Source organism: Musa acuminata, chromosome BXJ1-4 (assembly GCF_036884655.1).
Source record: "Musa acuminata AAA Group cultivar baxijiao chromosome BXJ1-4, Cavendish_Baxijiao_AAA, whole genome shotgun sequence".
Taxonomy (NCBI): domain Eukaryota; kingdom Viridiplantae; phylum Streptophyta; class Magnoliopsida; order Zingiberales; family Musaceae; genus Musa; species Musa acuminata.
Genome location: NC_088330.1, coordinates 12,875,096 through 12,887,165, shown reverse-complemented (window position 1 = coordinate 12,887,165; position 12,070 = coordinate 12,875,096). Strand labels below are relative to the sequence as shown.

At 43.9% G+C, this 12,070-nt stretch overlaps 2 protein-coding genes across 3 annotated transcripts; both read left to right on the top strand.

Annotated features, from left to right (window-relative positions):
- Window positions 1–4,158: 4,158 nt before the first annotated feature.
- LOC135649647 (protein trichome birefringence-like 42) lies at window positions 4,159–8,094 on the top strand. 2 transcript variants are annotated; one of them, XM_065168248.1, is made up of 6 exons: window positions 4,542–4,669; window positions 4,747–5,292; window positions 5,400–5,574; window positions 6,668–6,849; window positions 6,958–7,116; window positions 7,674–8,094. In XM_065168248.1, exons 2-6 carry the CDS (start codon window positions 4,823–4,825, stop codon window positions 8,014–8,016), a joined length of 1,329 nt encoding a protein of 442 aa, XP_065024320.1. In that variant the 5' UTR covers window positions 4,542–4,669; window positions 4,747–4,822; the 3' UTR covers window positions 8,017–8,094. The 2 variants fall into 2 exon arrangements, with proteins under 2 accessions (XP_065024311.1, XP_065024320.1); XM_065168239.1 differs by having other exon boundaries at window positions 4,159–5,292.
- Window positions 8,095–8,988: 894 nt separating this feature from the next.
- On the top strand, window positions 8,989–11,436 carry LOC103973716 (ABC transporter G family member 10). Its single transcript, XM_009388359.3, has one exon. The coding sequence runs from the start codon at window positions 9,494–9,496 to the stop codon at window positions 11,264–11,266; it is 1,773 nt and encodes a 590-aa protein (XP_009386634.1). The 5' UTR covers window positions 8,989–9,493; the 3' UTR covers window positions 11,267–11,436.
- The last annotated feature ends 634 nt before the right edge of the window (window positions 11,437–12,070 follow it).

Genomic DNA, 12,070 nt, shown 5'->3' with positions numbered 1-12,070 from the left:
TTCTTCATGTTAGAATTTCCTCATCATGAACGTCATTACTCCCCCTGTCGCTTTGCTCCATCATTAATGATGAAAAAATAATAGAAATAGATACATATGAGCGAAAATTTATAATAGCATTAGATGACAAAGAAATCTTAATCAGAACATGTACTACTTTCATTATTATGATTGATATTTAAAAAAAATTATTTATGAAGAATAATAACAAGAAACTTTATCAAACATAATCTCTTGAGATACCACATATACATGTGTTTGTGGATCCATATATTGTTGAATATCATATTTTGATGATGAAGTCAATTGTAAATTATTTGATCTAATCTATATATTGAGAAAAGTATGTAGGATTAACTACAATAGCAATAAGACATAAAGCAAGAGTTGTGCCGGAGTCAAGATCGAGATCTCGTTGGAAGTTCAAGAGTTCGTTGGAAGTCCGGACGTTCATCGGAAGTTCTGCCGGAACGAACCAAGAAGTCTAGGAGTTTACCAAAGAAGCTCGTCGAAACTCGCCAAGAAGATCATCGTAAAGTCTAGGAGCTTACCGGGAGTCCGCCAGAACATTGCTAAGAGTTCGTCGGAAGATCACCGGAAGATTGCCGGAAGCTCGCCGGAAGAGTAATTGACGTACTGGAACAAGAGTGTCTTAGATTATGTCTTAGTAATTATAGTTAGATAGTAGATTAAGTTATAATTGAGAAGTAATCCCACTAACTTAATTAGGGGCCAATTGGGCCCTTAACAGGGTTGAATTAGGCCGGATTGATCAGCCCATTCAGCACTTAAATGCCTAGCCAACGGTGGCACTACTTGGGAGACTCAGTCTCCTAGGTGGTTTGGGCGGTGGTACCGTCGGTAGTAAATGCTGCCAATAGTGGTACCGCCAGAGCTCGGTCTTCGAGATCTGTTAGGCAGTAGTACCGCCCAGTAATGGCGGTACCACCGCCAGTACCCCAAAAATCCGGGATGAGACACTTTTTGTTTCCATTTTTTAAAGCCATTAGGGCCTATAAAAATCCCACTTTTTTCTGCATGAAAGAGCTCGAAAGCTATTGGCATAATCTTAAGTTCTTGAGCCTTAAAGTGTTGTAAAAGTGAAGAGTTCTCCTCCTTCATCTCTTAGCCTTATAACCATCCAAGAAAGAGGAGTGAGACTTGTAAGGGTTATCTCCTAAACCCGATAAAAAAAGAAAGAGCTGTAAAAGGTGGTTGGCCTTCACCTATTGAAGGAAGGTCTTTAGTGAACGCCAAAGACCTCGTCGGAGGAGGAATCTGAAAGTGGATGTAGGTCATATTGATCGAACCACTCTAAATTCTAGTTTGCTTTTCATTTGTGTAATTTACATTACTGCAAATCTCCTTAGTCCTCTCTTGCAATTTACGTTATTGAACCCATCCTTGAATAGTTATAACATAAGGAATATATTATTTTTGAAGACAACGAATAATATAATATTTTATTTGTGTATCGAATAAAGGATCATCTGAATCTAAGAGTGATATCTCTGAATATAAATTTTTAATCTTTAAAAAATACTGAGAAATTGAGAGATCACCTTAGTTAGTATTTGTCAAATCATTTTTCACGTACTAAAGTCGAATCATATTCTTTTTGTTAAGCAATACATCAAGAAACAAAATATCTAAAGTTGATTTATAATGAATAATGTGTTCAAAGATATCATGAGAAATATACCTTTTTAATATAAATTCAGCATTTGCTTTTAAAGTCCTACATCTCTTCGTAACGTCTCTATCTGATGATGTTGTTGCATTGACACTAATCATATCCTATAGATCTTCCCCATGAGATACGACTCCAAATAAGTTTCTGGTAGTTAGACTAATTAAGAAGTTCAATATCAAATCCATCAATTTAATTATAATATTTTATAGTAAAAAAATATTATCTTTTTCACCAAGAAGATCTTTAAAGCACATATTACCACCCTTATGACTCTAAGAGTACGTGAAGAAAGAGATGATCACATGTAAGTGCAACCCTTTATCAAATAGTAGTAACAAGGTAATACTAGTCCAATATCAAATCAAATAGAAGAAAAAAAAACTAAGACGAAAAAAAAAAAGGCTTTATAAAACTTCTCAAAAAGAAAAACAAATAGAGATCTTGAATAATTCTTAAATTTGACTTTAATACTTGAAACTTAAATTAATTTGTGACATATTTATAGATATAAAATATAAGAGTCTGTAATCTCTATAACTCTATCTAAAATATATTTTAAATTAAAAAATTTTGTCCCTAAAACTCGATCTAATCTCATTTAAAATATAAAATATTAATTTATAATTTTTTTCAAAATATACTTTTTAAGTTCTCGACATCATCTGCCGCCTTCTCGTCTTATTCTTCTCTTTTCTCGCGTTCACTCTTCTTTTTTTTTCTTTTCATTTGCTTCTCCAACTCTTCTTTCCTTCTTCCTTTCCTCATCCTCGTTACCGAAAGCTACCAGTTATAAAGCCATAGGAAGAAAAAGAGATGTTACTTTCTAAACCCTTTCTTTTTGAGCCACTCGAAACCACACAGGCTTGTGAAGTCACGGGAACCATTGACGTCCGAGCCAAGTTTGATGGCGTCGGCAAAGAACCATGTGAAAGCAGTCCATAGCGTCGATAGTTTCCTCGGCAAGACATTCGCGAGTGACAAGCACCGCCAACCGTAACAAGTGACCATTGACTGTGTTGTGATCTTATGTTATTAGAACCAGATTTTGTTTCCTTTCACCCTTTATTTGTAGAAAAAAGAACGCTTTCTTAGGGTGATACGTTGATTTTAAGTGGGGCGCCGCGCCCTTCAAATCTAGCTTGCCATTTGATGCAAGGCGACACCATCTTCTCTGCTGCCCATAATTGCATAGCTTTGCCAAATTCGAAGCATCCCATCCATCCTGCACTTTCTGCTATTATTAAAGTGGCAGAGTCATTGTTAGATCCAATGATCACCCAGGCAATAGGAAGCTACGATGCTCGGGTTGCCCAAGTCAATCCCTGGCTTCCCGGTTCCCATTTCTCCATGATTTTGCACTTTAATTCAGCAGACAACGAACACATACTCTTCAATCTCGATGCCAGCCATTTTTTTCTTGGTCGTCTTCGTCAAACAGTTTGATGATCCATAATGTCAATCCAGATGTCCATTTACCCTCATGCTTCGTGTGCTGTGTATCAAACGTATATAATTCACACTCATCGAGAACGGATCTCACGTTACGTGTGCGTCACCAATCCCCAGGAGAAGAAGATGCACGGAACCGAATCATTATCATATTCATTCTCTTGCATGCGGACGGAGGGAAGGACTCCACGAATGAAGAGAGGCCAAATAATTTCTATGTTCCAGTAATAGCGATAAACGAATAGGTAGATAATGGTAGGTAACATTATTCTCTTTGTGATTTATTCTATTCATATGAACAAGATTATGTACTTTTATTATATCAAAATCCTGGATGGATAGGAGTAGTTTGAACTATATTGATATTTCCAAAGAACAAGTTTAATAAATGTTGGAGGATTATTATTAACTTTATGTACGTGATGAAATTTATTTTATTACACTCTGAATTCAACGGGAGAATAATAATTTATTTTATTACGAAAAATAACCACTGGGGTTTGAAAGAGACGAAGAGAACAATTTCGGTAGAAAAGTTGCATAGTGTATTTTCGATGTGAACTATGCACCAGTCAAAAGCATATTTATAGATGTAAATATGCGTATTCCTTTTGCCACAAGAGTATATACAGACGGAATAACACACATAACTCTCTATTCTTTGACAACTTGAACTTACGGGTAAACTCATTACGACATACACGAAAACAACAAAATTGCAAATATTCCATTAAATAAAATATAAATATGGTATTAGGAAAGAAGAAATTAAGGTATACATGATGACCATATTTGATACTTCCCTTCATCGGTATGTTTCCAAATCTATTTAACCCAATTTTTAAATCAAGGGAAAAATATAAAAATAAATATACGAGTGTTGGAAATCAAAACAAATATATAAATTAATAAACGGAAATATAGTAATTAAAGAAGCAATAAATAGTTGTCCGTCTTGCCTTTTCTCGTCCGTCCCATCAACTAGTCTGCTGCCACACCAACTCCTCTGCAACTTTACTCCCCAAGACAGCCGGAAAAGAACGGTTTGGGTGCACCAAAACCCTTACTCTCTCCATTTCTCCCCTCTCCTGACAACCCTACAAAACGCATACGGCCGCAGAGGACGCACCACCAGCTCGTCTGTGCCAAGGCTGCCACGATCCGACCCATTCTGGAGCCAGATCAGGAGACTTCAAGACCTAAAAAGGATTGAGATGTGAAGTTCCGTCATGGCGTCCTCGAAGAAAGGATCAAACTGTTTAAAAACAAGACAAAAAGTCCAATATGCACTAACCAATCCCCCAACCAAAACGACAAGTGCTTTCACTCCTAAGCATTGACTCCAGCTTCCGGAGGTGGTATCGTGCTCGCATGGAGTCCCTTCCACCTCTCCTCGTCAACCGCAAGTGGCTGCTCTGCACCCTGGCCTGCTTCCTCGGCTATCTCCTCATCTCCTACAGCCTTCAGAAAGTATACCGCCCGAGCACGACCATCGCATCTTTTCCAGACCTCGACGGTACTGCTCATGTAAGCAAAAAGCCCTCCACCGTGCCTTCGCTTGCAGAAGCATCGGCAGAGACTTATGTAGAGGTTCCACCTGTCAGCACTGCCCCCGCGCCTTGTGAAGCTTTTGTGCAAGAGTTGGAGCCGACGCCTACTCCTCCATCGGTCATCGCGGCCATGTCCCCACGGGCAACCACCGAGGCGGATGCGTCTCCACAGCCCAGCGCGGTAGCAGGGATGGCCTTCTCACCATCCGACAAAGCAGAGCTTCCGTCTCCGGATTCTAGCCTGGTGCATGTCACGAATTCCTCGGGGTCTCCGATCATGGCGCTTCCACCTAAGCAGTCTAATGATGTCGATGCAAATACTTCTTCCTACTCCTCACAAATTATCACAACCAAAGAAATCCTTACAGCCGAAGCGACGACACCGGCACCTCGCGCCACCGAAGAGGGAAACGTGGTGAAGGAGAAGAAGAAGTGCGACGTGTTCGACGGCAGGTGGGTGTACGACCGGAAGAGGTACCCTCTTTACCGGTCGCAATGGTGCCCCTTTCTCACCGACCAAGTAAGCTGCCAGAGGAACGGCAGGCCCGACTCCGACTACGAGCACTGGCGGTGGCAGCCTAATGGCTGCGACCTTCCGAGGTCAGCAGCTCTCATGCCATCATCAACTGCTACACGGAATCTGCTCGGTTCAATTGCTTCTGGCTCATCTGCTGCGTTCTGCGATTCTGAAAATTCTTGCAATGAAGGTTTAATGGGAGCGAGATGCTGGAGAGGTGGAGAGGGAAGCGAGTGGTGATCGTCGGTGACTCCCTCAACAGGAACATGTGGGAGTCGCTCGCCTGCATGCTCTACTCGTCGGTGCGCCGGAAGCGCGCCGACGTCAAGTTGCACGGCTCAGATTACAAGGTGTTCCGAGCCCTGGTACGTTGTCGTACTTACTCTGCTTGCTCGATCAGTATCAATTTACCCGTACACTCGTATAAACTGTTCACTTGCTTAACGATGGATCTAATAGAATAGTACTTGTCATGAGGTGCTACATTTCATCCGAACAACAATAACAACAATAATAATAATAAATGTGCAGTCACTGCACCCAAAGCCAAAGTAGAAAGAAAAGCTGAGTTCCTTCACTGAATCATTCTGAAATATATGCTTTGGTAGGATGTGAACAATTGCACTTGGAAAAGTTTTTAGATGACTTGCAAGTTTTTATATCATGGAAGAATATTATTAGGACAAGTTTTTAGTCGATGACTTGATAGTGTTTGAAAAAAGTGGAACAGCAAACATTTTATTTAGAAGAAAGGAAGGTCGTGCATGATGCACCTAATTTGCTAACCTTAGAACACAGCACTAAGTAGCTGACAAGCTGGTGTGCACTTGATGTACCGGAAGTAAGTTCATCGACGCCCGAATCGATTGAATTTAACACGTGGCGTGGTAGGTTCGGATTTGGTGTACTTCGTCGAAGCAAAATGCTGTACGAGTGGCTCAATCATGGAGGGAGCGGCTAATCTGTCTTGACTTTGCACACCCTTAATCTGTCTCCAATTGACTCTCGACACGCTAGGTGAGAGAGTACTTGTTAGGTCACCAGTCCCACCAGCCCAGCCCTCGTGAGAGGTTGATATGAATCGCCTTTAGTTTGATCAAAAGTATCACGACGATGATGATGGTATATATGTATGTATTCATAAACTTGATCTTATCGGTTCTAAAATCCGCTAACAATTTAGATAATCGAATCCCCTTCCAAGCTTTTACTTTGGGTACTATTAATATGCCAATCCACGTCTGATCCATATTCAATCAATCAATACTTGTGGCTGAGGTAGCGCTGATACTTGAAAACCTTCAAGTTTTCTCTACTTAGTTTGTCTCAAACTCTCTAATCGATTACTGCAGATTAACTAATCGAGTAATGATTCGTCCAATGCCTAATGTCAAAGTTTAGGTTAACAATCTGTGTCAAGCCTTGTCTCGTAACTATTTTCCTGTCTTTTCCCTCAAGGATTATGATTGCTCGGTGGAGTTCTTTTGGAGCCCCTTCCTGGTAGAGCTGAAGGAAAGGGAAGACCATGCCAAGATCCTAAGGCTCGACAAGCTCCCGGCAGAAGAACGCCGATGGCTGGGTGCCGACGTCATGGTGTTCAACACCGGCCACTGGTGGACGCACCGCGGCAAGATGAGGGCGTGAGTAGTGGTGTACACACCACCCTATCTCGTTCTCTCTCACACGCACATGACGGTACGAGCTTTGTTTAGGTGCATAACAACGGATGTGCATGCTGCCTGCTACAGGTGGAACTACTTCGAGTGCAGCGAAGGGTTGATGGAGGACATGGAAGCGGAGGAGGCGTTCCAAAGGGCACTCCGGACTTGGGCGCAGTGGGTCGACCGAAACGTGGACCCGGCCAGGACCGCCGTCTTCTTCAGGAGCATCTCGCCCGAACACAAGAGGTGCGTACATCGGACCCACAACTCTTGTGCCCAGAATGCTGAGTTCTTCTTTGGTTTGACCGAGTCTATCTCAGAAACTTTTCTGGGTCCCACTACGATCAATCAGCGTCCTTTTACAAAGAAAGGTGAGAGTGTCATCAAATGTGTTGCCTTCGTACAGTAACACGCGTAAATTCAACCCGGTCATACTTACCGGATATATATATATATACATTTATATATATATAAGAGTTCAGCTTCCATGGTTGCCAACACAATGCAACGGTTGAGAAATCCAAAGACCTACAAGTCTGTCTATATTATGGCCGACTACTCTCTCCTTCCCAAGCTGTTGCATACAGGATGGCGAGCATGTTCTCATGGAGCGTCTGTAGAATCAATCATGTCATGCCTTGCCATGGAAGCACCTCCAAACAACAACATAGTTAAACTTTACTAAGCCATATTCTGAACTGCTAGCTCCTGTAGCCAACCTCCACAAAGCTTCAGGAACAGCCAGCTCCTGTAGGACTTGCAACTTGGTGTCATACTTGCATTTCTGGTGCGTATTCATGCAGGGAAAACTTACACTGGTGCTACAACCAGACCCACCCCATCACCAACGACACTTATCTGCAGCAGTTTCCGAGATCCATGGTGTCGCTTGCGGAGACGACCATCAGGAAGATGAGAACCCCGGTGACGTATCTGAACATCACACGGCTGTCGGAGTACCGGCGAGATGCGCACACATCCATTTATACATCCAGGCAAGGGAAGCTGCTAACGGCGGAGCAGAGGAAGGAACCCGCGAGATATGCCGACTGCAGCCATTGGTGCCTTCCAGGATTGCCCGATACTTGGAATGTTCTTCTCTTTGCTTCCCTCCTCAGGGGAACAACCCCCTCCTTCATTTCATAGATCTTTCATCGTGTAGTGCTCCTTCAGGATTGCCACTTAATTATTTTCTGGACATGAAAAGGATCATATTTAAATTTAGGAGCTCAACCAAAAAGAATCCATGTAGCTAATTAAAAAAATGTACAGAACGTACATAAACAAGAAAGAAGAGTACGAAGCAAAGGGATTGCTACATTCACTTGCACTGGAAACATTAGTCGATCATAACATCCACGCATCTCTGTAATTTAACCCTCCGTTCAATATTTTTTTTGGGAGGGAGATGGTATTTTCAAACGTGTCCCCATAAGATATCCCCTTCCGCAGAAGAAGGTTTCGTATTAGTTTTGATAAGTTGTCTTGTTGTAGCAGTCTTCGGGTCCACGGATTTTGGTATACCTGTGAGTATTAGTCCCATGGCATTATACTCATTCGATTTCTTGTTTCACAATCAAATGATTGATGTTTTTCCTTTTTTCTTTTTATTAAAAAATTCCTTTTGATACAGACACAAACTGATAAAATCCATCTCATTTGGTTTTGTTTCTAAATCTCCCACAAATAACTGCCAAATTTGTTGGCCCATTTTCTTTTGATGCTTCTATGGTTTGTACCGTAGGTTTATAAAAAAAAAAAAAAAATTTGATCTCAGTCATCCGGACTTTTTCGATATTTATTAGTGTGAGATTATTCTCTTAAACCTCTTTATTACGTTTTCACATATAAATATTTTTATATTAAGTATTAATTAGATATAGTTAAATTAATACAATCCGACTCGATTTGGTTGTCTCTTAAAAACTGCTCCACGAAAAGAAAAAAAAGAGTTGTGTGGTTGTCTCCGTTGAGAGTGCATTTGTTGCATAAATTAGTTTCCAATCAACCATCATATAAACTATTTAATATAATAAAATTATTTTTATTTAAAGACAAAGAAAAAAAAAAAGGACAGTGAGTGGTTCACCAAAGTTTAGCTTCCGTGTCAGCGTCGGATGAAGATGATGGTCCGCATCACATGCCGTTCGTCTGCGATCCGCCGGGCCATATTAACTCCCTTGCAACGGCTTCTGGTCTAAACCTTCTGTCCCATTTTGTTTTCTGGCGATCGTTACACGGAGAACGGTGCGGCCTAAGCAAACTCCACCAACTCCGCGCTGTGATCGGTCAAGCTTGTCGCTCGCCCGAACAATGGTTGCAACGTACTCCAATTAATTTGTTTCGCCAAACACAATGTTGCGGTCGGTGCAACTTTTTGTTTGAGCAATCCCACGGTAAAGACGCAGCGCTATAAACCGTGTCAAAAAAGCACCGACCCTCCACAGGGCTCGCACGCTGTTCCGGTAAAGGAGGCGTCCGCCATCCAGGAAGCACTATTGTGCTCGAGAAAAGATATAGCGGTGAGGTTTGGTGCGTTAGCTCAACCTCTTGCCCTGCCCTTCTCATTTTCTTCTACTCTCCTCTTTGCCTCTTCACACTCGGTGCTCCTCCTCACTCCTCCATGGAGCTGCAAACGCTGAATCTTGGCAGCCGGAGACCCCGATACCGCATCGAAACCAAGTCGTTGTCCTACGACCTCTCGACCGCCACACGGAACGTTCACCTGCGTTGCTGCGGCTTTCCCAGCACCTGCAGGTCTATTCTGAAGAACGTGTGCTGTGAGGCCCTTCCCGGTGAGCTCCTGGCGATCGTCGGCCCAAGCGGAGCTGGAAAGACCACGCTGCTCTCCGTTCTTGCCGGCGTGATACACCCGAGCCAAGTCTCCGGCGACATACTCGTCGATGGACGACCCATGGACGTGTCCCGCTTTCGAAGGGTATCCGGCTACGTCACGCAAGACGATGCGCTCTTCCCGCTGCTGACGGTCGAGGAGTCGCTGGCATACAGCGCCAGGCTGAGGCTCAACGCGACGGCTGGCGAGGCCGCTGCCCGCGTGAGGGAGCTGATCAAAGAGCTGGGTCTGGATCATGTGGCCGGTTCTAGAATCGGCGGCCACGGAGCTGGCGGCATTTCCGGCGGTGAGCGCCGCCGGGTTTCCATCGGGGTCGACTTGGTGCATGATCCGGCGGTGCTGTTGCTGGACGAGCCGACCTCCGGGCTGGACTCGGCCTCCGCCCTCCACATTGTAAAGCTGCTCAAGTCCATGGCGTCTGTCCAGGGAAAGACCATTGTCCTCACCATCCATCAGCCGGGCTTTCGGATCCTCGAGTTGTTCGACCAGGTCTTGCTCATCGCCGGCGGAACCGTTCACCACCAGGGGCCGATCGCGCTATTGGAGAGTCGGCTGAGGGAGGCTGGCCATCGCATTCCTCCTCATGTCAATGTGCTGGAGTTCGCCATGGATGCCATGGCTAGCCTGGACTCAGGGCCCACTACTCCCCAAGAAGAGGTTATCAGAGCTCCCAACTGCAGCACCAAAGAAGACAAAATCTTCTACGCCAATTCGCGGTGTGGCGAGGTTTTCATTCTAACCAGCCGGTTCTTCAAGAACGCTTCGAGGACCCGGGAACTGTTCACCGCGAAGGTGATCCAATCCATCGCAGCTGGGTTCGGCCTCGGAACAATCTTCATAAACGTAAGCAACCTCCAAGCCAGGGTGGGTTTCTTCGCGTTCAGCCTCACCTTTCTTCTGTCGTCCACGAACGAAGGCTTGCCCATCTTCTTGCGGGAGAGAAGGATTCTGCAGAGGGAGACCTCGAGAGGGGCCTACAGGGTGTCCTCCTATGTCATAGCCAATGCGCTTGTCTTCATGCCTTTTCTTCTAGTAGCTGCACTCTTATACGCCACTCCAGTGTATTGGTTGGTGGGACTGAGAAGGGAGATGGATAAGTTTCTCTACTTCTCTTTGGTGATATGGCTGGTGATGCTGATGGCCAACTCTTTTGTCGCGTGCTTCAGCGCCCTGGTTCCAACCTTCATCATGGGCAATTCCGTCATCTCGGGGCTGATGGGTTCCTTCTTCCTCTTCTCAGGCTATTTCATAGCCAAAGACAACATACCCAGGTACTGGATCTTCATGCACTACCTCAGCTTCTTCAAGTATCCGTTCGAGGCTTTCGTGTTGAACGAGTATGGTGGAGTAAGGGGAAGAAGGGAATGCTTGGAGTGGGAGGGAAACATGTGCGCTCTCGACGGAGGGATGTTCTTGAGGGAGCAGGGCGTGGTGGAGTCTCAAAGATGGAGCCATGTGGGAGTGATGCTTGCTTTCATATGCGGGTACAGAATCCTTTGTTTTCTCATCCTGCGCCTTAGATGCTACGATGTGAGAAGATAGGGAGAGAGAGAGAGAGAGAGAGAGAGAGAGAGAGAGAGAGAGAGCGAGAGGACTTTGCCGTCCCATCTTTGTTCTCTATGGCAGAAGAATTTGCTAATTGTCTCTTCAGTGTTTAATATGTTCCATTACGTTTCCGGAGACGAGAATGGATTTCTGAAATGTTGCACGCTGATTCCTCGACATGACACGCACACTCATGTCGGCCCAGCGAATCACCTCGGAGTGTGTAAACGACTTAAATATACTTTGGTGTCTATGTACTTTTTTTCCCACTAACAAGGCAGAAGAGTCGTTGCTCGTATACTTCTCGAGTCATTGCCTTTACGAAGACGAAGGTCGATTCCAGTTGCATATGGTCATTAATTATCCACACACACACACACACACACACACACACACACACATATATATATATATATATATATATATATATATATATATATATATATATATATATATATATATATATATATATATTATACTTTGTGATTTTCACAAAATTCAAGGTGCTCAATTGCCTTCCCAAATGAATGCTCTGTCTATCCAACTCAAGACCGGCGGAATGGTGTTTACGAACTGTGGCCCACCACCATGATTGGGCTTGGGCCATCTATTACGGACTGCGGCCCATATGATCTATGGGCCTGGAACAGCTCGAGTCCCCTCCAACCTGGATGGTGTTTACAGCAGACTTCCTCGTGGTCATTGGCGACAATGAATAATTGAATACTGCCTTGTGGCGTGGAAAAGGGATGGTAGAGAGTCCATCTGCCCACCGCACCAAGTCAACCCATTTTGGTGTTT

Bases quoted from the DNA above. Each gene is read 5' to 3' on its own strand.
- LOC135649647 (XM_065168239.1), top strand. From the start codon at position 4,514: ATGGAGTCCCTTCCACCTCTCCTCGTCAACCGCAAGTGGCTGCTCTGC. The intron at 5,575-6,667 runs GTACGTTGTCGT...TTTTCCCTCAAG, and splicing joins ACAAGGTGTTCCGAGCCCTG to GATTATGATTGCTCGGTGGA. The intron at 7,117-7,673 runs GTGCGTACATCG...GTATTCATGCAG, and splicing joins ATCTCGCCCGAACACAAGAG to GGAAAACTTACACTGGTGCT.
- LOC103973716 (XM_009388359.3), top strand. From the start codon at position 9,494: ATGGAGCTGCAAACGCTGAATCTTGGCAGCCGGAGACCCCGATACCGC.